The 23,801-nt window shown below is 58.4% G+C and overlaps 1 protein-coding gene across 2 annotated transcripts; it reads left to right on the forward strand.

Moving 5' to 3' along the window:
- The first annotated feature begins 6,172 nt into the window (after positions 1–6,172).
- On the forward strand, positions 6,173–23,751 carry COL2A1 (collagen type II alpha 1 chain). 2 transcript variants are annotated; one of them, XM_086870466.1, is made up of 54 exons: positions 6,173–6,360; positions 8,263–8,466; positions 9,137–9,153; positions 9,360–9,392; positions 9,508–9,540; positions 9,675–9,728; positions 9,851–9,952; positions 10,252–10,329; positions 10,585–10,629; positions 10,712–10,765; positions 10,856–10,909; positions 11,026–11,079; positions 11,163–11,216; positions 11,308–11,361; positions 11,522–11,566; positions 11,668–11,721; positions 11,828–11,872; positions 11,992–12,045; positions 12,126–12,224; positions 12,323–12,367; positions 12,746–12,844; positions 13,138–13,191; positions 13,842–13,949; positions 14,114–14,167; positions 14,247–14,345; positions 14,900–14,953; positions 15,078–15,176; positions 15,260–15,313; positions 15,462–15,515; positions 15,701–15,754; positions 15,860–15,913; positions 16,004–16,048; positions 16,337–16,435; positions 16,520–16,627; positions 16,707–16,760; positions 16,950–17,003; positions 17,150–17,203; positions 17,283–17,336; positions 17,407–17,514; positions 17,634–17,687; positions 17,768–17,821; positions 18,261–18,422; positions 18,502–18,609; positions 19,546–19,653; positions 19,833–19,886; positions 20,006–20,113; positions 20,424–20,477; positions 20,570–20,677; positions 20,794–20,847; positions 20,959–21,066; positions 21,176–21,464; positions 21,650–21,837; positions 22,337–22,579; positions 23,031–23,751. In XM_086870466.1, exons 1-54 carry the CDS (start codon positions 6,213–6,215, stop codon positions 23,175–23,177), a joined length of 4,524 nt encoding a protein of 1,507 aa, XP_086726592.1. In that variant the 5' UTR covers positions 6,173–6,212; the 3' UTR covers positions 23,178–23,751. The 2 variants fall into 2 exon arrangements, with proteins under 2 accessions (XP_086726592.1, XP_086726593.1); XM_086870467.1 differs by having other exon boundaries at positions 6,174–6,360; positions 8,263–8,463.
- Positions 23,752–23,801: the final 50 nt, after the last annotated feature.

Raw genomic sequence — 23,801 nt, forward strand, 5'->3', positions numbered from 1 at the left:
TTCCACCTCATTGCCAAAGTTTGGGGATTCTATCCGTGGGAAAACCTGGATTGGGAAAATTCCTGCTTAAATCCCCTTTTTTCCCAATTTTTCTTCCCAAATTCCCGCTTTTTCGCACCATTTTTTCCGGGATTAAGCATTGGAATGCCAGAGTTCCTCTGGATTCCTACCCAAACTTTGCTTTTTCTGAGGGATAAACCCCAAAACCTGAGCAAAATCTGGGATTTTTGGAGAATTTTTGGGAATTTTCTCCTCCCTTTCAAGCTGATTAATCCCGTCAGTTTTTGTTGCTTTTTCCAGCTGTTTTTCCCACTTTCTCCAGGAAAAAAAATCCCTCCCAAATCAGGAACTGCAGAACCGTGGGAAAAGCCCCAAAATCCTGTAATCCCTTCAATCTTTCCCAAAAAAACCCAGGATTTGTTTGGGGACCTTTTCCCACCCTGGATTCATTTATTCCCATTTTTTTTTTGGAGTTTCCCAAGCCTCTGGATTTGCTTTTCCTGGTGGAAAAGACGATTTTTAAGAAGAGAAGTGGGAAAACATCCCAAATTTTTGTATTTTCCCTCTCCTACAGGAGCTGGGAATTTTTTCTATTTTTCCCGAGTTGGGAGCTGAAGTTTTGTACCAAATTCCTGAATTTTTGGAGCCCTTTTTCCCGGTCTTTCCCAGCCCTTTTGTCCCTTTGGATCCCAAATTCCCTCCCCTCTTTTATACCAGGTTCGTTTCCTACTTTTTTTATCTTTTATTGGAATTAAAGATCTGAAAAAAACCCTGGAATTTTCCTGCATTTTGTGCTCATTGGGTGGGAATCTCAGGAAAAGGGTTTGGGGTTGTTCGTCCTCGGCCGAAGAAATCTGGGAAAGTGCCCCAAAATGTGGGAAAGATGCCCCCAATCCATCAGAAAATGACCCCAAATTCCACAGGAACCCCCTTGCATCCTGTCAGGAATTCCCTCCCCTGCTCCAGGTGACAAAGGGTCCCTTCACACCCCTGCCCCCCTGCTGGATCCATTGCTATTTTTACAAAACTTCCCAGAAAAAGCTGGATTTTGGGATAAAAGCGCCTTTGTGGGGCGGTGGTTGGGGTTGGCAGTGGCTGTGCCGGGCAAACCTCGGCTCTCCCAGGAATCGCGGGATTCCAAAAATCCAAAGACATTTGGGACATGGAGACCCCTGTTCTGTCCAGGAGAGGCAGTGCCACCCTGACAACCGGGGAAATGCCCCAAAATCCCTGAAAAATGCCTTGAAACACAAAAAGATACCCCCAAAACAGGGATGCCTGCCCAGACACATCCAAATCCAGGAATGATGCCCCAAAATCTGGGAGAGGTTCCCCAGAATTCAGTGTTGGGAGACCCCAGAATTCAGAGCTGCCACTCCAAGCCCCCGGTTTGGGGAATTTTGTGCCATTTTTAACCCCAAACCTGATGAGGTCTGAGCTGCCTTCCCAAAACCCCAATTTGGGTCATTCTGGGGTCATTTTGGGTCATTTTTAACCCCAAACCCCAAACAGGGCATTTTTAATCCTCCAAACTCCAGTTTTGGGGTAACTCTGGGGGTAACCTCAGGGTAATTCGGGGTAATTTTTCACCCCAAACCCTCCAGGTCAGGGTTGCTCCCCCAAACCCCAATTTTGGGGTGATTTGGGGTAATTTTTAACCCCATGACCCAAACCTGGGTCCACACACTCCAGGAGCCTCCTGATCCTAATTCTTCCTAATGATCCCCACCCCCCCACCCTGACCCCATTAATCCCCTGAGCCCTCTTTTAATTAATTAATTAACCCACAGCCCCGCTGGGCTTTTTTTCTGGTTTTTCCAAATAAAAATTTACGCAAAAATCCCAAAAAAATCCCCTAACCCGATCTCCCTTCAAACCTTGGGACCCACAGCCCAGCCCCCATAAAAAAATCCCTTTTAGGGTCAGGGTTTTTTTGGGATTTTGGGCGTTTTTGGTGTTTTTATAATTTTTTTTTTTTTCCCTGGACTTATTTATTTTTTGAGATTTTTCCGGTTCTGAGACACAGGGGCAGCTTTGTCCCCGTGGCTTTTGGGGCCCTGGCTCGGTGCCACCCCAAATAGGGTTTTTTGGGATGGGGGGATGGGAGAATTTGCCATCAAAGGACCCTAAATCACAGGTTTTTTTGGTCTCTTCTTCACTCCACACAGAGGAAAAAAAAAAGGAAATTTATAAGGTTTGAAGCTAGACAGAAATCATGAATTTCAGGCATTTAGGGGGAAAAAATCCCAAAATCTGGGGGGATACTAAAAAATTAAGGGGTGAAGCAACTTCCCCCCCACTCAGAGTGACCCTGAGGGAAAAAATCCAGGAATTCCAGGGGAAATATCTGCTTTGGGAATGGGAGAGACCCCTAAAAAAACCAAAAAAATCCCAAAGAATCCCCCAAACCCATTCATTCAGTTCCCAATGTTTCACCCCAAAATCCCAGGATTTTGCCCCAGATTTCCAGCATTTCACCCCAAAATACCCTAAAGATAAAAAACACACAAAAAATACCTCCAAAATATTTTAAAAATATTAAAAAAATTCTAAAAAATAAAAAAATGCACAAAAAAAATTTAAACCCCAAAAATATAAAAATACACAAAATCACACTAATAATACAAAAAGTTACACAAAAATACCCAAAAAATGCTAAACAGTAACTGAAAATTGCACAGAAAATATCAAAAAATATTAAAGAAATACAAACCCCCCCCAAAAAGTAAAAATAATACACCAAAAATACCATAAAAACATACAGAAAATAACTTTTAAAAATCTAAAAAAAATACCAAAAAATGCAAAAAAAAACCCCAACAAACCAACACATTAAAAAATAAAAAATAAATCAAAATAAATCAAAATAACCCCCCAAAAAATCCCCGTCGGGGCCCTGAACTCCCCCCTCTTCTCCCTGAAAGGATCCCTTTGTACCTTTCCCAAAAAATTGCCTTTTCATCCCAAAAAAAGGGGAGGAGGGAATGGAGGAGGAGGAGGAAGAGGCCGCGTGTGGGGGGAAGGCTTTGACCTCATCCCAGAAAAATTCCCGGTTTTTTCCCCCATTTCGGGCCCCTTCCCACCTTTCCAGGGGGAAAAGGGACAAAGGGTCTCTGTGAGACAAAACCCTGAAAAATGGGGAGAAAAAGGGAATTTTTTGGATTTCACCCTCTGGGAAAAGGAGGGGAAAGGAAGACCCTAAATGGAAAAAAGGAATTTCAGGCCAGGATTTGGGGTTTCGATTTTTTTTAGGATTAAAAGTGGATTTTATGTCCCTACAATTAATTTTTTAGGGGGTAAATTTACCCCAAAATCTGGTTTTCTGTGGGGCTTGGGGTATTCAAAATTGCTTTTTTCACACGAATTCACCCCAAAATTGGGGATTATTGGGGTTTTGCCTCCCCAAAATTCGGGATCTTGGGGGTTTTGTATCCCCTAAAAAAAATCAATTTGAGGCTCAAAAAACGATATTATGTTTATTATTAGATATTAATTTTTAATAGGAAAATTTATGGCATAATCAAAAATATGGAGTGAAACAGCTGTGAAATTAGGTGGAAAAAGTAAAAATTGGGAGTTTTGGGGGAGACAAAGATCCTTTTTCTGCTCCCCAATTCCAAAAGAATCCCAGGAAATATTTGGGGCCAGATCTGAGTTTATTGTGAGGTGCCAGAGGGAAAAAAGTGGAATCTGGGGAGTTTTTGTGTTGAAAAAAAGCCCTTTTTGAAAGGAGAAATAAATTCCTGGCTTCCCCCCTCTGCTGTCCCCCCTGTGGTGAGGAATTCCCTCTCTGGCTTTCGAGATTTCATGGGATAGGGTGGTTTGAGAAAGTGGGAAAAATTGTGAGGGAAGGGAGGAAATGAGGGGAAAATGGGGGGGAAATGGGGGGAAAAAAGGGGGCAAATTTGGGGGGAAAATGGGGCAGGAGTGCGGGAAAAGGGAGTAATAATGCAATAAAAATTGGGGGAATGGGGCAAAATTAGGAGGAAAATGGGGGAAACTGGGTAAAAATGGGGCAGAAATAGGGGGAAAGTGGCACAGGAATGGAGAAAAAATTGGGGTAAAAGTGGGGGGAAATGGGTTTAAAATTGGGCAAGGTTGGTATAAATATGGGGGGAAATGGGGCAGAAATGGAGCAGAAATGTGGGAAATGGGGGGGGGGAATGGGATTAAAATAGGGAAAGATGGGGGAAAAGTGAGGCAAAATTTGGGCAGAAATTGAGAAAAAATTGAGCCAAAATAAGACAAAAATTAGGCAAAATTGGAGTAAAAATAGGGTAAATTAGAGGTAGAAATGGGAGGACATGAGGGGAAAGGGGGAAAATGGTAAAAACTGGGTTCCCCCTCCGCTCCCAGAGCAGTTTTGAGCCTAAATTGGGGGATTTGGGCTGGGAAAATTTAGTCCCAAATCCATCGGGACCGGGCCGGGTGACGCTCGCGGGTGGTGGCGCCGGGGTGGGGACAACCAAGATCCTATGGGGACAATGGGGTGGTGCCACCCACTGGGCCGGTTCGATCCCAAACCACGCCCCCGCTCTGCTCCCCCCACTGTCCCGGTGTCCCCTCGCTGTCCCCGTCCCAGTCTGGGATCCGTCCCCTTTTGGGATGATTTGATATCAAGCTGGGATTGTTCGATCCCAAACTGTGATTTTTTGACCTCAAACTGGGATTGTTCAATCCCAATTCCACCGCTATGTCCCCCCCCATCCCGTTGTTCCCTCCCTGTCCCCTCCTGTCCCCGAGCTCTGGAGAGACCATCAGGGACCGGGGCCAAGGGACAAAGCCGGGGGTGCCTTACCTCTGTCACTTCTGTCACCAGTGCCACCAGTGCCACCTGCATGTCCCCACTCCGAGGGGAGCTGGGAGCGTCATCCCCACCCCGCGGCGGGGCTGTACTCACCCATTGTCCCCACCCCGGTTTTGTGGGAATTCTGGGGGGATTTGGGGGTGATGTGGGGGGATTTGAGCCGGCCCCGGCCAGGCTCTGTCGCCCAGGGGACAGCGGCGGAGCTCCCCCAGGAGCTGGGGAAGGGTCGGGCAGCACCTCCTTGGCCGTTTGATTTATTCCCGATTTTTCTGTTCCATAGGAAAGTGGCGGCTGGAGCCAAGGCCTGGCCCCGATCCCGGCCAGATCCGGCCACGCCGAGTGCTCTTCCACCTGCTGGGGGTGGAAACCTCGAAATCCCATAAATCGCCCTCAAAATTCCCCCCCAAACCCCTCAAAATCCGGCCCAAAAAAATCCCCCCAACCCCCTCAAAATATCCCCAAAAACTCCCCCCTAATTCCCCTCAAAGCACCCTCAAATCCCCCCCAAAAAAACATCAAATCCCCCTCAGGCTTCCCAATCCCCCTCAAATCCTCCCCAGAACCCCCTAAAACCCCTTCCAAATCCTTCCCTAACTCCCAAATATTTGGGGGAGTTTTAGGGGCCAATTGGGGAATTTTGGGGAGGGTTGGGGGAGGGGATGGCCCCGATCCAGGCTGGACAACCTGGGGGAGGGCTGCGCTTGGTTTGGGGTCGGGGAGGTTTCCCTGTGTGCCCCATCCTGATCCCACATTTGCTGCCGGGAATTCCGTCGGGAATAGGGACAAGGAAATGGGGGAGGGGTCAGGCTGGACCCGAGGGGATCACGGGGTGGGGGGGGGGATTTGGGGACACTGCGAGGGGGGCGGGGGAAGACGGTGTTTGTGGGGGGAGGTTCCATCGCGGGGCAGGGTCGGGGGTATCCCGATTTTCCCAGGACCCGGGAATAGGACGGGACGGGATGGGATGGGATGGGATGGGATGGGATGGGATGGGATGGGATGGGATGGGATGGGATGGGATGGGATGGGATGGGATGGGCTGCGCCCCCTCACCCCCCCCATTCCCAAACCCCACATCCCCAAATCCCACATCCTCAAACCCCGCACTCTCAAACCCCGCACCCCCAAACCCCACATACCCAAACCCCTCATCCCCCCTCAGCCCGGGTCCCTCCGTCCACTCCAACCCCGGTGGTGGCCGGGGGAGGGCCGGGGGAGGGCTCGGGAGGGCCGGCCCGGCTCGGGGGCCGGGGGAGGGTCCGGAGCCACCGGGGGAAGGTCCGGGGGGCCCGGCGGGGCCGGCCCGGCTCGGGTTACAGCTCCGGGGGGTGGTGGGGCCGGGACTTAAACGGGGCCGCTGGGCCGAGCGGGCACTGCCGGCTCCGGGCGCGGATCGGGCGCAGCCATGCCCGGACACCGCCCGGCCCCCGGCGGCCGCCGCACCGAGCCCGCAGCCACCGGCGCGGTCCCCGGAGCCGCCCCCCGGCCGGGGCTCCTGCTCCTCCTACTCCTCTGCCTCGCCGCTGCCGCCGCCGCGCAGGACCGAGACCTCCGTGAGTGGCGGGGATGGAGAGGGGATGGAGAGGGGACGGAGAGGGGATGGAGAAGGGTCGGAGAGGGGACGGAGAGGGGATGGAGAGGGGATGGAGAAGGGTCGGAGAGGAGACGCAGAGGGGACACAGAGGAGACACAGAGAGGACGGATCGGGGACACAGAGGGGTGAGGGATGGGAAAGTTTTGGGGCATCGCCGGGGGGGGTGAGGGGGACACGTTGAGGGGAAGTTGGAGAAGGGGGGGCGGACAGCGCGGGGACAGCGGGGAACAATGGGGACCGAGGGGAGAGGGAGCGGAAAGGACTGGGGGACAGTAGGGGACGGCGCGAGAACGGGGACAGCGAGGGGACATCGGGGGACACTTGAGGACGTTTTGGGCTGGACAGGGAACTTTTCAGAGTGGCAAGGGGGCACAGCTCAGAGAGTGGGGACGCCGGGGGGCCTCGGGGGGCCTCGGAGGACAGCGTGAGACGGAAGGGGAATGTTTCAAGGTGGCGGGGGACAGACAGGAATGTGGGGACACCGCGGGATTGCGGGAGGAGGGTGGGGGATAGCAGGAAGGCAGCGGGGGACAGCGTGGGGACACTGCTATGGAGGCACAGGACACGAGACAAAGGGGGAAAGTTCCGAGGTAATTCTGGGGACGGCAGTGCGAGGAGAGGAGGGAGCACAGCGGAAAGTGCCGGGAAATGTGGGACAATCTTGGTGGCGCGGGGGGGGCAGTGGGAGACAGTGAGGGAGACGGGGGGACCGCACGAGGAGAGTTGGGCACATCGGAGGACAATGGGAAATGAAGTGGAACAGGGAGGGACAGCATGGGGGACACCCGGGGGCAGCCTGGGGGACAGGGGGGGAACAAGGTGGGGCAGGGAGGGACAGCGTGGGACACTGGAGGATGGCACAAGGTGGGTGGGGGACACGGTGGAGACACTGGGGGACAGTGGGATCCAGGTGTGTGGCGAGGACAGAGTTCAAGGACAGTGGGGATGGACAGGGACAGGCTGGGGCAGGAAAGGGACAGCGCGGGGACAGCCTGAGATGGCCGAGGCGGGGCACAGGTGGGGCATGGGGACAGCTGGGGGCAGTGAGGGGACAGCAGGACGGCCGGGGGTGTAGGAGATGAGCTGGAGCAGGGGCATGGTGGGGACAGGCTGGGGACAGCGAGGTCTGGTTGGGGTCACAGGGTCCAGCTGGGGACAGGGGGTCCACTGAGGCCCAGCCCTGGACTGTGTCCTGGAGACATCCCTGGGGACTGACCTGGGGATGCTGGGGACATTCCAGGGACCCTGGGGACACCTGGGAACCCCGGTGTGCAGCCCGGGGACCCCGAGGCATCTTCTGGGGACCCTGGGGGACCCCCGGGACCCTCCAGCAGCACCTGGGTACCTCCGCATCACCCCTGAGTTCAGCCTGGGGACATCAACTCCCCTCCTCCCCGAGCTCGTGGGGACACTGGTGCCACAGAGCTGCGGGGACCTCGAGGACAGTTGGAGGGATCCGGGGGAGGGGCGGGGGTGTCGCTGCTCGGGGCTGTGTCCCCTTCGCTGCTTCGGGGCCTTCTCGGGGGCTCAGAGGGAGCTGGCAGTGCCACCACCTCCCTGCTGACTGTCCCCGCGTTATCCCCCTCACTGGGGGCTGCCAGGCCCCTTTGGCATCCCCTTCCTCCTCCTCGCGCTCAGGATGAGGCTGGCAGTGCCATCCCCCTTATCCTGCGCTGTCCCCGCGCTGTCCCCACGCTGTGCCCCTCACTGGGGGCTGCGGGGCCCCTTTGGCGTCCCCTTCCTCCTCCTCCTCCTCCGCCTCCTCCTCCTCCCCGCGCTCAGAGCGAGGCTGGCAGTGCCACCACCTCCCCCGCGAGTGTCCCCGCGCTGTCCCCACGCTGTCCCCGCGCTGTCCCCGCAGCCGAGGCTGGCAGCTGCCTGCAGGACGGGCACCGCTACAGCGACAAGGACGTGTGGAAGCCGGAGCCGTGCCGGATCTGCGTGTGCGACACGGGGACAGTGCTGTGCGACGAAATCATCTGCGAGGAGCTGCGGGACTGCCCCAGCCCCGAGATCCCCTTCGGAGAGTGCTGCCCCATTTGCCCCACCGAGCAGCCCAGTGGTTGTAATTTATTTATTTATTTCCCTTAATTAGCGAATTAATAAATAAATTACCCGGCCATGGATGGCGTCATCCATGCGGCAATGCGGGGAAAAGGCAACTTCACCCCCAAACAACGGGGAAAGATCGACCCCAGGGGAAAAAATCGAGGTTTTTAGCCCTGGTTGAAAATCTGGAGGTTTTGGGGGGGTTTTAGACAGAAAAAATGGGGCAAAGGGTGGTGCGAGGGGATTTTGCACCCCCAGAAGAAGGGTTTTGGTGGAAATGCCCCGAAATTGTGGGAATGCACCCCAAAATGAATGGAAACCTCACAGAACGCCACAATCCGGGTTCCCAACTGTGGGATTTCACCCCAAAATGAAGGAAAACCCAAACTCCACATCCCCCCCAAACCTCCAAAACCCCAAAAGTTGCCTTTTTTTAACCCTTCTCTGCCCCAGATGGGGGGAGGAATTAAAGGGTTGAGCACCCCCAAAAAGCCTTCCAACTGCCACAAAAAGCCCCCTCGGCCCCCTCGCTGCTGGTCCCGCTTTGGGGGAGCCCCCAGTGCCCCCCAGTTTGGCCCAACAGCCCTTCCAGGACGGAACCACCTCGTGTTGCCCCCACCCCAAATTCGTGTGTCCCCCTCCATTAATTTCTCTTTCTTTTCTTTTTTTGGGGGGGTTTCCTACAGGGCAGCCAGGCCCGAAGGTGAGCAAATTTGGGGGGCAATTGTCCCAAATTTTGGAGTGGTTTTTTTGGCTTTTGGGGTAATTGGGGGGGGGGGGGGGGGCTCTGGGTTCATTCTTTGCTTTGCCTTGGGGGGCTCTTGGGGCAATTTTACACTCATCCCTGGGGGGACAGAGAGACAAATTCTTGGGTGATTTTGGTGTCTCACCCTTTGTTTCTCCTCACAGGGACAAAAAGGTGAACCCGGTGACATCAAAGATGTGAGTGGAGGGGAGACCCCAAAAAGGGGCTGAGGCGGGCGTGCGGGGTTGGGACACCCCAAAAAGGGGCTGGGACCCCCGCAGCCCTGATGTCATCCCTTTTGTGTCCCTGCAGGTCGTGGGACCCCGAGGACCCCCAGGCCCGCAGGTGGGAACAGCTCCAGGCCGGGATATCTCTGGAATTTTTGGGGGAGGGGGGGTCTGGGGGGTACGGTGGGGGGGATGGGGGGAGAGGACTCCTGACCTCCCCTCCCCCATCCTGTTCCTCCCCTCCCCCCGCAGGGCCCCGCAGGTGAGCAGGGACAGCGAGGGGACCGCGGCGAGAAGGGCGAGAAGGTGAGAGAGACACCCCCTAAATCCCCAAAAATCCATTGTGAAACCCTAAAATCCTCTTTGTCTTCCCCCAAATATCAACGGGGAACCCTCCAAAATCCCTATTTTTATCCCCCCCACCCCAGGGCGCCCCTGGCCCCCGGGGCAGGGATGGGGAACCCGGAACTCCAGGAAATCCCGGCCCCCCCGGGCCCCCCGGACCCCCAGGACCCCCCGGCTTGGGGGGGGTGAGTATTTGGGGGAGGGGGGTAGATGGGATTGGGGGGGGGAAATTGAGGAGATTTCAGGGGGTTTCATGGAACTTTGAGGGGGATCTGGAGGGGTTTTGAGGCGATTGGGGGGATTGAGATTTGGGGAGTTTTTGAGGGAGATTTGGGGATTTTGAGGGAATTTGGGTGGATTTTGAGTGCAGTAGCAGAGATTTTGATGGGAATTGTGGGGTTTTAATGGGAATTGGGATTTTTCTGAGGGGAATTCAGGGGTTTTTTTGGGGTCTCCGGGGTGCTGAGCCACCTTTCCCTGGCAGAACTTCGCAGCTCAGATGGCCGGAGGCTTCGACGAGAAAGCCGGAGGGGCTCAGATGGGTGTCATGCAGGGACCCATGGTAGTGTCACCCGAAAATCCCCCTCAATTCCCCCCAAATTTCCATCAACCCCCCCCCCAGATTCCCTCAGTTCTCACCAAATCCCCCTAACTCCCCTCCCCACACACCCAAACCCCTCCTCATCCCTGTGCAGACTGATCCCATTTGGGACCCCACTCTAGGACCCCCAATCTTGGGGGCTCCCCTGCTTTGGCGGCTTCGGGGTTGTCCCCCCGCAATGTCCCGCCCTCGTGTGACATCACTGTGTCCCCCCAGGGCCCCATGGGACCCCGCGGCCCTCCCGGCCCCTCTGGCTCCCCCGTAAGTATTGCCCCTCTCCTCAAGTTTCGGGGTGTCCGGGCTGGCTGGTGCCACCCCCGCTGATGTCACCTTGTCCCTGCAGGGTCCCCAAGGATTCCAAGGCAACCCTGGTGAGCCCGGCGAGCCAGGCGCTGCTGTGAGTGCCCCCAGATGTCCCCAAAACCCCTCAAATCGGGGCACTGCCACCCCCTAGTGCCCCCCACCGCCACCTCTTTGTCCTCTTCAGGGTCCGATGGGTCCCCGGGGACCTCCGGGACCTCCTGGCAAGCCCGGTGACGACGTGAGTGACATTTGTGACATTCAGCTGCGGTGGCAGCCACCGAAGCTGGGCTGAGAAGGGGCAAAAAGTGACATTTTTGTGTCCCCAACCCCTCAAAAATCCCATTTTCCCCGCAGGGCGAGACAGGCAAACCCGGGAAATCCGGCGAGCGCGGCCCCCCCGGCCCCCAGGTGAGCGTGGCACCGGTGGTCCCGCGACAAAGCCACTGCTGTCCCCTTCCTGTCCCCAACTGTCCCTTCTCCACTGCCCGCAGGGCGCTCGTGGCTTCCCCGGGACCCCCGGCCTGCCTGGAGTCAAAGGCCACCGGGTGAGTGTGCGTCCCCTGCCCGTCCCCGTGTCCCTGTGTCCCCCGGAGTGGCTCTGTCATTGTCACAGCCCCGCCTTGTTCCTGTCCTCAGGGCTACCCCGGACTGGACGGCGCCAAGGGAGAGGCGGGGGCACCCGGAGCCAAGGTGAGGGGGGGTGACAGCTCCTGGAGCTGGGGACAGTTCCCTGCCTGTAGTGACGACCCCTGTGCTGGGGTGACTGTCCCCTGGCTCTGGTGACCGTCCGTGTGACACCAGGGGACCGTCCCCGTGCCCACCCCGTGCTCACCTTTGTCCCGCCCCGCAGGGCGAGTCCGGCTCCCCGGGCGAGAACGGCTCCCCCGGCCCCATGGTGAGTGCGGCGCTGCGAAAGGGAAACTGAGGCACGGCCGGGTGGGCTCAAGGAAGGGCCAGCACCCCCCGGGCCTCACCTGTCACCCTCTGTACCCACAGGGTCCCCGCGGGCTGCCCGGAGAGCGAGGCCGTCCGGGCCCCTCGGGCGCTGCGGTGAGTGCGGTGGCACCTACGGTGCTGGTGGCACCTGCGGGTGGCGGGGGGGACCTGTCCCCCGCCCTGGGGACCCCCCGTCATCCGCGGCACCGTCTCCCCCTAGGGCGCTCGTGGCAACGACGGCCTCCCGGGCCCGGCCGGACCCCCCGTAAGTCCAGGGGAGGTTGGCGCGTCCCTGGCCCTTTGTGTCCCCCTCCCGAGGGGACCGCGGCGTCCCCCGAGGTCCCTCGGAGCCCGGGGAGACCCTCACGCTCCTCTCGCCACCAGGGTCCCGTCGGCCCCGCAGGAGCCCCCGGCTTCCCCGGCGCCCCCGGCTCCAAGGTGAGGGGACAAGGATGATCCCGGTGGGGACAGGTGGGTCTCGAGGTCACCCCTGACCCTCTTTGTCACCTCCCCCTCAGGGTGAAGCGGGTCCCACCGGAGCGCGAGGACCCGAGGGTGCCCAAGGGCCCCGCGGAGAATCCGGGACCCCCGGCTCGCCCGGCCCCGCCGGTGCCCCCGTAAGTCACTGTGTCCCCTCGCCCTCGTGGCTTTGTCCCCCCGCCATGGCCGGATCCGGGTAAACTGAGGCACAGAGCTCAGCGCGGTCTGCTTGCAGGGGAACCCAGGGACGGATGGCATCCCCGGAGCAAAAGGATCGGCGGTGAGCTGGGACGGGGAAAGGAATGGGGATGGGGATGGGGATGGGGTGTCCCAGTGAGCCCCTGGGGATGGGGACAGGGACTGGCCCGGGGTGAAAAGCAGGTGCCGAGGGCTGCGCTGGGATCTGGGGAATTTTGGGTCCCCTGGGGGTCGTGGGGCACTCAGGGATGGCGGACACTGGGGGACGCTGGTGGACAGGGAGATGGGTGGGGACACTGGGGGGATGCTGGGGCGGTATTGGGGGACACTGGGGCTGCAGAGACAGGGTGGGATTTGAGCTGCTGGGCGGCGGGAACTGCCGGCAGAGACCGGGACACTGGTGACACTGAGAGGGACACAGGGACGTTGCGGGGTCCCTGACGTCTGCCGATGTCCGCAGGGCGCTCCAGGCATCGCCGGCGCTCCAGGATTCCCCGGCCCCCGCGGCCCACCCGGACCCCAGGGAGCCACCGGCCCTCTGGGCCCCAAGGGACAGACGGTGAGAGACCCCCGATGTCCCCCCGGGGACTCAGCCCCGGCCACTGACCACGCCCCGGCCACTGGCCACGCCTCTTCTGACCCAGGCCATGCCTCCTTCACGCCTTCCCCCTTTGGGTGTCCCCTCCCCAAAGTCACCCCCGGGTCATCCCGGGGTCACCCCAGGGTCACCTGGCCCTGACCCCTAAGGCGACACTGGGGGTGGGAATGGGATGGGGACAAGGACCTGAAGACCAGGCCAGGGTTGGGGTGGGACAGCTGTAGGGACACTGTGACATTGTCCCCCATCCTCAGGGCGAACCTGGCATTGCGGGATTCAAAGGCGAGCAGGGACCCAAAGGAGAGACGGTGAGTCCAGGTTGGGGAACACCCAGAGCTCCTCAATGTCCATTGAGTGTCCAGCTCCAGCGCCTCACTGCCCATCCCAGTGTCCATCTCCATCCCAGTGTCCATCCCTGGCTCCTCACTGCCCATCCCAGTGTCTGTTTCCTTTCTAGTGTCTGTTCCCAACCCCTGCCCACTCAGGGGTCTGTCCCTGGTCCTCACTGACCATTCGAGTGTCACCCCCTGACCCCTCACTGCTCCCCTGAGGGTCCATTCCCGTCCCAGTGTCCATCCCCGTCCCAGTGTCCATCCCCAGCCCAGTGTCCATCCCTGACCCCGCTCTCCCCTCCGGCGCCTCCTCGGCCCTAATGAGCCGTTCCCCTAACGAGGCCCCTGGAGGGGCAGCGTCCCCCTCCCGTGGGGGACAGTGGCCGGGGGGGCTGTGGGACAATGGCCGCAGTGTTTGTGTGTCCCCCCTTGGGGACATTGCCCCCCCTCGGGGACATTCTCCCCTCGCCTCATTAACCACCATCAATGGGGCCCCCGTTGAGCCCCGGCGCCAGCAGGGACACGGGCAGGATACAAGGGGGACGCGGATTTATGGGATTTGTCCCTAGAGGGGGTCAGGGAGGGGGTGAAGGCTCCTTGTGACCCCTTTTCCTCATCGTCCTCAGGGCCCTGCAGGACCCCAAGGTGCCCCCGGACCAGCTGGGGAGGAAGGGAAGAGAGGAGCCCGCGGAGAACCCGGAGCTGCCGGACCTTTGGGTCCACCTGGAGAGAGGGTCTGTGGTGTCCTCGACCCTAAAAAACAACCCTGATCCCAAAAAACTCACCCCGACCCCAGGGAAACAACCCTGATCCCAAAGAACCAACCCCAATCCGAAAAATCCTCCCCTTGACGTTAAAACCCTCCCCTGACCCCACAAATCCTCATCTTCTCCCACAGGGCGCTCCCGGCAACCGTGGCTTCCCTGGGCAGGATGGGCTGGCTGGCCCCAAGGTGGGACTTTGGGGACACTGGGGGTGACAACCCCAAACTGACCTCAAATCCCCCAAACTGACCCCAAATCCCCCCACAGGGGGCCCCGGGTGAGCGCGGCCCCGCTGGCCTGGCCGGCCCCAAAGGAGCCACTGGCGACCCCGGACGCCCTGGAGAGCCTGGCCTGCCTGGAGCCAGGGTGAGGGACAGCGGTGACCCCAAAAATGGGGATGGGGTGGCACCTGTGGGGTCTGGGGGGTGGATGAGGGGGAGGGTTTGGGGCTGGTTAAGGCACTTTTAGGGCCAATGAGATGATTTTGGGGGTGGTTAAGGCACTTTTGCGGTTGGTAAGTGTGGTTTTGGGGGTGGTTAAGGTGGTTTTGGGGGTCAATAAAGTGATTTTGGGGTTGGTTTAGGGTGATTTTGGGGGTGGTTAAGAAACTTTTGTGGTCAATAAGGTCCTTTTGGGATTAGCCAAGATGCCCTTTGGCATTAAGACCATTTTTTGGGTTGTGCTTGGTGTTCTTTGGTGCTAATTAAGAAACGTTCGGGTTAATTAAGAAACTTTGGGATGTTCTCTGCTAATTCAGGTGCTCTTTGAGATTCCCAAGGTGCATTTGGGGTTCCCAAAATTCCTCCTTGGGGTTTCCCGTTCTTTGTGGGAAGCACAGGTGCCCTTTGGGGTCACCCCACCGTCATGGGGTCAGGCCCTCCACACCAGGGGACATCCTCAAACCCTTTTTGTCTCCACAGGGTCTCACGGGCCGCCCCGGGGATGCTGGGCCCCAAGGCAAAGTTGGCCCCACAGTGAGTGACACCCCATCAGGGGTGGTTTGGGGTTTGGGGTTGCTTGGGGTGGTTTGGGGTGTGGAGTTTTTGGGGTTTGGGGTTTGGAGCAGGCTCCTGCCCCCGCTGACCCCTGTCCCCACAGGGCGCCCCTGGCGAGGATGGACGCCCTGGACCCCCCGGCCCCCAGGGGGCTCGGGGCCAGCCTGGCGTTATGGGGTTCCCTGGTCCCAAAGGTGCCAATGTGAGTACAGACCCTTTTTTCCTCTAAAAAGACCTGGGAATTCTCCCTGGGGCTGCAACCCCAAATCCTCCATTCTTTTTTAGGGTGAGCCTGGAAAAGCCGGTGAAAAAGGACTTCCCGGAGCGCCAGGGCTGAGGGTGAGGTCTTCTGTCCCCACAAACCCCAAAAATCCATGTTTTGGTGCCAGTCCACCCTAAAAGCCCCCAAGGGGGGAACTGAGGCACGAGAAAGGGGGAAATGGGATTTATGGGATTTGGGGCTCAGTAGGGTTTCCCTTCTCTGTAGGGACTTCCTGGAAAGGACGGAGAGACTGGAGCTGCTGGACCCCCGGGACCTGCTGTGAGTGCAGCGGGGCGAGCTCAGGATTGGGGCTAAAAACCCCCCTGGATGTGCTGGGGGATCCCAAAACCCACAAATCCCCAGCTCCTGCAGTGCTGGGGCTTGTGGGATCCCCAAAATCTTGGGGTGGGGGAAGTCTGAAATCCCAAAGGTTTTGGGGTCACTGAGTATCGTCCATCCCGCAGGGCCCAGCAGGGGAGAGGGGAGAGCAAGGAGCCCCCGGCCCCTCCGGCTTCCAGGTGAGCACAGGGATTGGAGGTTTGGGCTTTGGCGTCAGGCTGATGCCAGCCCAAGCTCGGGGGTCTCGCTGTCATTGTTCTCACGTGGCTCCTGTCCCCTCCCAGGGGCTGCCAGGGCCACCAGGTCCCCCCGGTGAGAGTGGCAAACCCGGAGATCAGGTGAGACACCCCCATTCCCCCTCCAGGTGGGATCAAGATCCCCCAAATCCCCCAGGTCTGACCCCAAACCCATTCATCACCTTTCCACAGGGTGTTCCTGGAGAAGCTGGAGCCCCCGGGCTTGTGGGTCCCAGGGTAAGTGTCACCTCTGGAAAGGTCCCAGTGTCACCTCTGGGGGGCTCCCAGTGTCACCTGTCCTCCCAGCTTAGGGACATGTTCATCCCATGGGGACTTCGGGGCATCCCAGAGCCTGGTTGTCCCCACCCAGGGCCACCCACTCTGTGCTGCTTCTGTCCCACTCCCTGTCCCTCCCTGTCCCTCCCAGTCACTCCAGGGCAGTGAGGGATGATGCCCTGCCCTCCCCCTGGTGCCACCCGTGCCAGTGTCCCCATGTCCCTGTTGAGCCATCCCTGCTGTCCCCAGGGCGAGCGCGGCTTCCCCGGCGAGCGCGGCTCTCCCGGCGCCCAGGGCCTGCAGGGGCCTCGCGGCCTCCCCGGCACCCCTGGCACTGATGGACCCAAGGTGGGTGACACACAGGGACAGCGCCAGCTGGCTCGGTGCCACCATAGGGGGTGACACCCCAGTAATGTCCCTTTGTTGTTTCAGGGTGCCACTGGCCCTGCTGGCCCCAACGGAGCCCAGGGACCCCCAGGACTGCAGGGGATGCCTGGGGAGAGAGGAGCAGCCGGCATCGCTGGTCCCAAGGGGGACAGGGTGAGTGACAGTGATGTGGGGGTCACGGGGTGCCACCAGGGTTCAGCTGGACTCATGCCAGCCCTGTCCCACCCCACAGGGAGACGTTGGAGAGAAGGGACCCGAGGGAGCCCCCGGAAAGGACGGAGCTCGCGTGAGTGGGGCGGGGATGGGGCCGGAGGGGGCCAGTCAAGGACACTCATGGTGGCTAGCCAGAGGTTCTCATAGTGGCTGGCCAGGGACACTCCTGGTGGCCTCATCCTCCTGCTGGCTGGTGAGGGATGTCCATGGTGGCCACCTAGGGCCCCTCCCAGTGGCCTCACTGTACCCTCTGTCCCCACAGGGTCTGACTGGTCCCATTGGCCCCCCTGGCCCTGCTGGCCCCAATGGCGAGAAGGTGAGACCAGAGTGGCCCCGCCACTGCTCCCATGGGGACAGATCCCATCCGATTCCCAGGACAGATTCCACCTGATCCCTGGGGTGGCCCCGAGCTGCCTCCATCCAAACAAACCCCTCCATCTCCCACAACTCCTTCCTTTCCAGGGTGAGTCCGGCCCCCCTGGCCCGTCTGGAGCTGCCGGTGCCCGTGGTGCCCCTGTAAGTGCCACCTGTCCTGTAGTGCTAGCAGCGCTGCATTTTCCCCATTCCCTTGATTTTCACCCCGTTTCCCCCACAGGGAGAGCGCGGAGAGCCCGGAGCCCCCGGCCCTGCTGGATTTGCCGGACCCCCGGTGAGTTTTGTTCCCAGTCCATCCCAGTGTCCCCAGTGACGGCTGACCACTGACCGTGGTTCTTTCCCAGGGCGCTGATGGCCAGCCCGGAGCCAAAGGCGAGCAAGGGGAGCCTGGCCAGAAGGGTGACGCTGGAGCTCCCGGGCCTCAAGGTCCTTCCGGGGCTCCTGGACCGCAGGTGGGTCCATCCTGGGATCCCCAAAATTGGGGCCGATCCTTTGTGGGGGCCCCTCATCCCTGGAATTCCAGGAATCTCTGGGTCCTGACTGTCCTGATTGGTTTTCTACCTCCTCCCAGGGTCCCACAGGTGTCACTGGTCCCAAAGGAGCTCGAGGCGCTCAGGGACCCCCGGTGAGTAGGGGGGTGGGGGAGGAGGAAGGGATGGGGATGGGGAAGGGCGGGGTCTGAGCCCCTCTCACCTCTGTCCCCAGGGAGCCACTGGATTCCCTGGAGCTGCCGGACGCGTCGGACCCCCTGGCCCAAACGTGAGCTGGGGGGAACTGGGGTCACTGGGGATCACTCAGAGCAGCCAGAATTGCTTGGGAAGATCTAGGGTCACTCAGGACAGTTGGGGTCACTGAGGAAAAAGTGGGATCATTTGGGAACAGCTCATTTTGGGACAGTCATGATACCTCAGGAAGCTCTGGAATTGCTCAGGACAGTCGGGATCAGCCAGGATCGCTGACCCCCAGCTTCAGAGGTCTGGGCAGCCACCACTCCCCACGATGTCCCCGAACCAAAGCCAACCCTGGGTTGCCACCACTCACCCCTTTCAAAGGAACATTCCCAGTGCTCCCCAATCCCTGAGCAATGCTGGGACTGGGATCAGGAATGGATTGGGAATGGGATCAGGAATGGGCCAGGGACAGATCAGGAATATGGAAACCCCTCCTGAGTTCCCTCTAAGCCCGATCTCTCCTGCAGGGTAACCCCGGCCCCCCCGGGCCCCCCGGCTCCGCGGGCAAGGACGGCCCCAAGGGCGCGCGGGGCGACGCGGGACCCCCGGGCCGAGCAGGGGACCCAGGGCTGCAAGGCCCTGCCGGCCCCCCCGGCGAGAAAGGCGAGCCCGGCGAGGACGGCCCTGCGGTATTTGGAATTTGGGGACACCCCCCCGGACCCCCTTCCACTCCCCCGAGTGGGGCTGACCCCCGTTGTGTCCCCGCAGGGTCCAGATGGTCCCCCTGGTCCCCAGGGGCTGGCAGGACAGCGCGGCATCGTGGGGTTGCCGGGGCAGCGCGGCGAGCGTGGATTCCCAGGGCTGCCCGGGCCCTCGGTGAGCAAAACCCTAAAAATCCCCAAGAAACCCCAAAAATCCCCGGTCTGGGAAGAAATGGGAACACATCAGAGGCAATTTTGTGGATTCGGTAGGGCTGGGGGGTGGGGAGTGGTGAAAGCTGCTCACGACCATCCCGGTGTTTTTGGGATCACAGCTCTTTCCATACCAAAAATGTCCCAAAATCTCTCAAGGCTTTTCCCTACTGACACGACCACGCACCAGACCAGCGTGACGCATTTTCCGTACAAATTTGCCATCGATCCCACTTTTATTCCACCGGGAATTTGTGCCCCCCGAGCTCTGGGCAAAGTTCGTGGCCGAGGAGGGTTTGAATTCCCTCCCGGTCTCCTGATTTCCTGCTGCTTTTCCGCTCTCAATGCAGCCGGCACGAGGGGTTTAGGGCCAAATCCCGGCTCTGCTCTGCATCCCTGGGGCAGCCAGGATGTGTGGGGACTCAGGGGAATTTAATTCCCGCATGGCATTTAATTCCTGCCTGGAAATTCCAAAAGCTGTGAGCGGGAGCCGCAGTTTTTGTGCTGCTCCAGCCTGGGAAAAGGGATCGGCAGGGCTGGGAGAAGAGGAGGATGGCTCGGGGATGTGGAGCGACAGGAGCCGGGATCCCCAGATCATCACGGAATGGTTTGGGGTTGGAAGGGACCTTAAGGATCGTCATTCCTATCCCTGGAATTGTCCCTGCACGGGGCTTGGAGCCACCTGGGAGAGCGGCAGGTGTGGGATAAAAGGGGCTGGATGAGCTCGAAGGTCCTTCCCAAAAAAATCCCTCGGTTGCACGATTCCGTTCCAGGGCCCAGAAATCCCTGAGGGACACACAGAGAAGTGGGAAAAGCCACAATCCAGTATTTCTCTGCCCTTGGAGCAGCGATCCCTCATCCCAGATTCACTCATGCGGGGGTTTTCCTGATTTTTTTTTAGGGAGAGCCTGGAAAACAGGGAGCACCTGGATCTGCCGGTGACCGGGGACCCCCTGGGCCCGTGGGACCCCCCGGGCTGACGGGGCCAGCCGGAGAGCCCGGCAGGGAGGTAGGAAAATTGGGAATGTCTGGAATATCCAGGATGGAGCTCTGGCTGATCCTGGGCAGGGATGGTTCTAAGGTTGATACCAGAAAATCCGTGTGTGTTTTCGCTGTAGAATTTTGCCTGGAAAAAGGAGTTTTACCCCCATCCCAAAGGCAAAGGCTGAATTCCTTCTGTTTTCCCAGGGAAATCCCGGCTCTGACGGACCCCCAGGCAGGGACGGGGCGGCCGGGGTGAAGGTGAGCTCATCCCAGATTTCTTAAGCCCCAGAATTCCCGGGATTTCCCATTATCCCTGTGCTCGCTCCCATCCCAGAGCTGGAATTCCTGGGATTCCTGACCCCATTCCCTATTCCCAGGGTGATCGTGGGGAGACCGGCCCCGTGGGTGCTCCCGGTGCTCCCGGAGCTCCTGGCGCTCCCGGCCCCGTGGGACCCACTGGAAAACAGGGAGACAGAGGAGAGACGGTGAGCAGGACATGCCAAGATGGGGGGGAGAAAAGAATTACCAGGAATCATCCCAAATCTGGGCCATGGAGCTGTTTGGGATCATCTGGGAGCAGCTCTGAGCATCTTCCCGAGGATTCCTGGGAGCCTGGTTTGGGATCCACCTGAGAACTCCAGGAGCTGGAACTGGGAATCTGTCCTGGTTTAGGGCAAATTTGGGAGAGTCACCCCAGGACAGAACCCAGGAGATAAAATTGGGAATACTAAATCCCACATCCGACATCCCAAATCCCATTCCCACTGTTTTTGACTCCCCTCCTTTCTCCTGCAGGGTGCTCAGGGTCCCATGGGTCCCTCTGGCCCCGCTGGCGCTCGGGGAATGCCGGTGAGTGATTCCCACCTGGAATTCCGAGGATCCCGGTTTGGTAATGCAGTTTGGGATCCCCCCGCTCCTGACCTGCTGTGTCCCCCTTGCAGGGTCCCCAGGGGCCACGCGGTGACAAAGGCGAGGCGGGCGAGGCCGGCGAGCGTGGCCTGAAGGGGCACCGGGGCTTCACAGGGCTCCAGGGGCTGCCCGGGCCCCCCGTAAGTGCCGGGATTTGGGGTCACAGCCCCCCATAGATCCTAAATCCCACATCCCACGCCCCAAATCCCACATCTCCCGTGGGATTCCAAATACTCCACCCTCCCATCTTTCCCAGGGTCCTTCTGGAGACCAGGGTGCTGCCGGGCCAGCAGGTCCCTCTGGGCCCAGGGTAAGTCTTGGAATTTTGGGGGGAAAAGGAGGTGTGCCCAGGACTGGTGCCATGCCTGGGGGTGGCAGCCTCATCCCTGCTGTGCCCTGAGCCCTTTTCGGGGTTTTTCAGGGTCCCCCTGGCCCCGTGGGCCCCTCGGGCAAGGACGGCTCCAATGGGATGCCTGGACCTATCGGCCCCCCTGGGCCCCGCGGGAGGAGCGGCGAGCCCGGCCCGGCGGTGAGCGGGGACAGTGGGGAGAAGGGATCCTGTGGGGCAGAGGGATTCAGTGGGGCAGTGGGATCCAAGCCCTGGCCGATCACCCCGTGACTGCTCCTCCTTCCCACAGGGTCCCCCCGGGAACCCTGGCCCACCTGGCCCGCCCGGGCCCCCCGGCACCGGCATTGACATGTCAGCGTTCGCGGGGCTGGGGCAGCCTGAGAAGGGCCCCGACCCCGGGCGCTACATGCGGGCAGATGAGGCGGTGCCAGGGCTGCGGCCGCACGATGCCGAGGTGGACGCCACCCTCAAGGCCCTCAACAACCAGATCGAGAGCATCCGCAGCCCTGAGGGCTCCCGCAAGAACCCGGCCAGGACCTGCCGAGACATCAAACTCTGCCACCCCGACTGGAAGAGCGGTGAGAGAGAAGCTCCATCCCTGTATCCACCTGTGTCTGGCCCTGTGTCCGTCCCTGCGTCCATCCCTATGTCCCCTCCTTCCTCCTTGTCCTCTCCACTGCCCACCTGGACACTAAGGACCACGCTGACCTCCTTGCCGACCTCACCACTGGGTGGTCACTCACTCTGCGCCCTTTGGCCGCAGGCGATTACTGGATCGACCCTAACCAGGGCTGCACCCTGGACGCCATCAAGGTCTTCTGCAACATGGCCACAGGGGAGACGTGTGTGTACCCCAGCCCCGGCAGCATCCCCAGGAAGAACTGGTGGAGCAGCAAAGCCAAGGAGAAGAAGCATGTCTGGTTTGCCGAGACCATCAATGGTGGCTTCCACGTGGGTGTTTGACTGGGATGGGCGTGGAGAAAAAACAGGGAAAAGGAGTGGGGGTGGAGTTTTACAGAAAAGTTGGAGCTGATATCCTTCCTTGGGGTGAAATCTTTGGTGGTTCTATCAGATACTGGATGATTTGAGGTTTATATGGAAACCTTGGAGCTGATGTTCATCCTGGGGGTGGAATTGGTGGTTGTTGGATCAGAACTGGTTGATCCAGAGGACTTTATGGAAGTCTTGGAGCAGTGTCCTTCCTTGGGGTGAGATTGATGGGGTTTGGATCAGATATTGGCTGATTTAGGAATTTTATGGAGAACTTGGAGTGATGTCCTTCCCTGGGGAGAAGTTGATGGGTTTTGTACCAGAACTGGTTGATTTAAAGAGTTCCATGGAAATCTTGGCAGCAGGCTGTGGCACCAACACCCCTCTGAGAAAGCAAACCCTGGAAATTCCCCCAAAAACCCCAAAAAAAGCCAGCTGAAAGCCTCTCTCCTCCCTGCAGTTCAGCTACGGCGCTGAGGACCTGGCACCCAACACGGCCAACATCCAGATGACCTTCCTGAGGCTGCTGTCCACCGAGGGCTCCCAGAACGTCACCTACCACTGCCGCAACAGCGTGGCCTATCTGGACGAGGAGTCGGGCAGCCTGAGGAAGGCGCTTCTCATCCAGGGCTCCAATGATGTCGAGATCCGTGCTGAGGGCAACAGCCGGTTCACCTACAGCGTGCTGGAGGACGGCTGCACGGTGGGTGCTGGGGAGGGGCAGGGAAAATCAGGGCAGAATCCAGAAATCATGGGGTTAACAAGGTTGGGAGAGGTCAGCGAGGGCAGCCTGGGAGGTGACAGCATCTTGTCACCAAGTGCTACCGTGTCCAGGCTTTGCGTAACACCTGCAGCTGGCCATGGTGGTCCAGGGATAGAGACTCCAAACTCCATTTTCCAATGTTTTCCCCTCAAAAATGCACTGGGAAATGTGGCCCTTCTGGGTTTAACGATGAAATGGGCACAAACTAAGAAAGAACTGGAAGGTTCTGGAGGATTAAATAACCCCATTTTGGCCCATTCCACTCAGAAACACATCGGGAAGTGGGATCCCTCTGTACCTGATGATAAATTAGGGTTCAAACCGGGATTTGAAGGGTTTGGGAAGGATTTAATGGATTAAATGACCCCATTTGGGCCCATTTTCCCCTCAGAAACACACCGGGAAGTGGGGCAGGACTGTCATCGAGTACCGCTCACAGAAGACCTCGCGCCTGCCCATCGTGGACATTGCACCTATGGACATTGGGGGACCCGAGCAGGAGTTTGGGGTCGACCTCGGCCCCGTCTGCTTCTTGTAAAAAAAAAAACCCAATTTTTTTGGTGTGGTTGTTTGGTTTTGGTTGTCGTGGTTTTTGTTTGTTGGTTTGGTTTTTGTTTTTTTAAAAAGCCCAGCCCGATTCCTTACAAAAAACAAAAAAACAAAAAAACACAAAAAACAGGATCCACGCAAAAATGGAACTGAAAAGTTCTGCACTGAAAGGGCTCACCCCAAATCAGGGAGCAACCACCTCATCCCAACACCAGAATCAAAGGAAAAACCCGTTAATATTTATTTATTCTCTTCCTGGAAGACCTGTTTTTGAGGTCAGGTGGAGGTGGGAATGTCAGTGATCCTTTTTTCCCTGAAAAAAATGGGATTTCATCAATCCAGGTATCAAAAATCCCCTCCTCACCCAAATTTGCCCCTTCCCCCCAGCAGGAGTGTTCATGTATAATATGAGTTAAAAAACACCAAAAAAAAAAACCAAAAAAACAAAAACAAAAAACAAAAAATGGTGCTATTCTTGTAAAACAAGTCTGTATTTTTTAACATCCGTTGGTATAAAATGAAAAAAGTCTAAAAAAAAAAAAACCTTCTGGTGGAAAGTAAAAGTTGAGTTGAGTCTTTTTTTTGGGGGGTGTATTTTACAGTGATTCAAGTA

This window comes from Cyanistes caeruleus, chromosome 32, assembly GCF_971803275.1.
Source record: "Cyanistes caeruleus chromosome 32, bCyaCae1.hap1.1, whole genome shotgun sequence".
NCBI lineage: Eukaryota > Metazoa > Chordata > Aves > Passeriformes > Paridae > Cyanistes > Cyanistes caeruleus.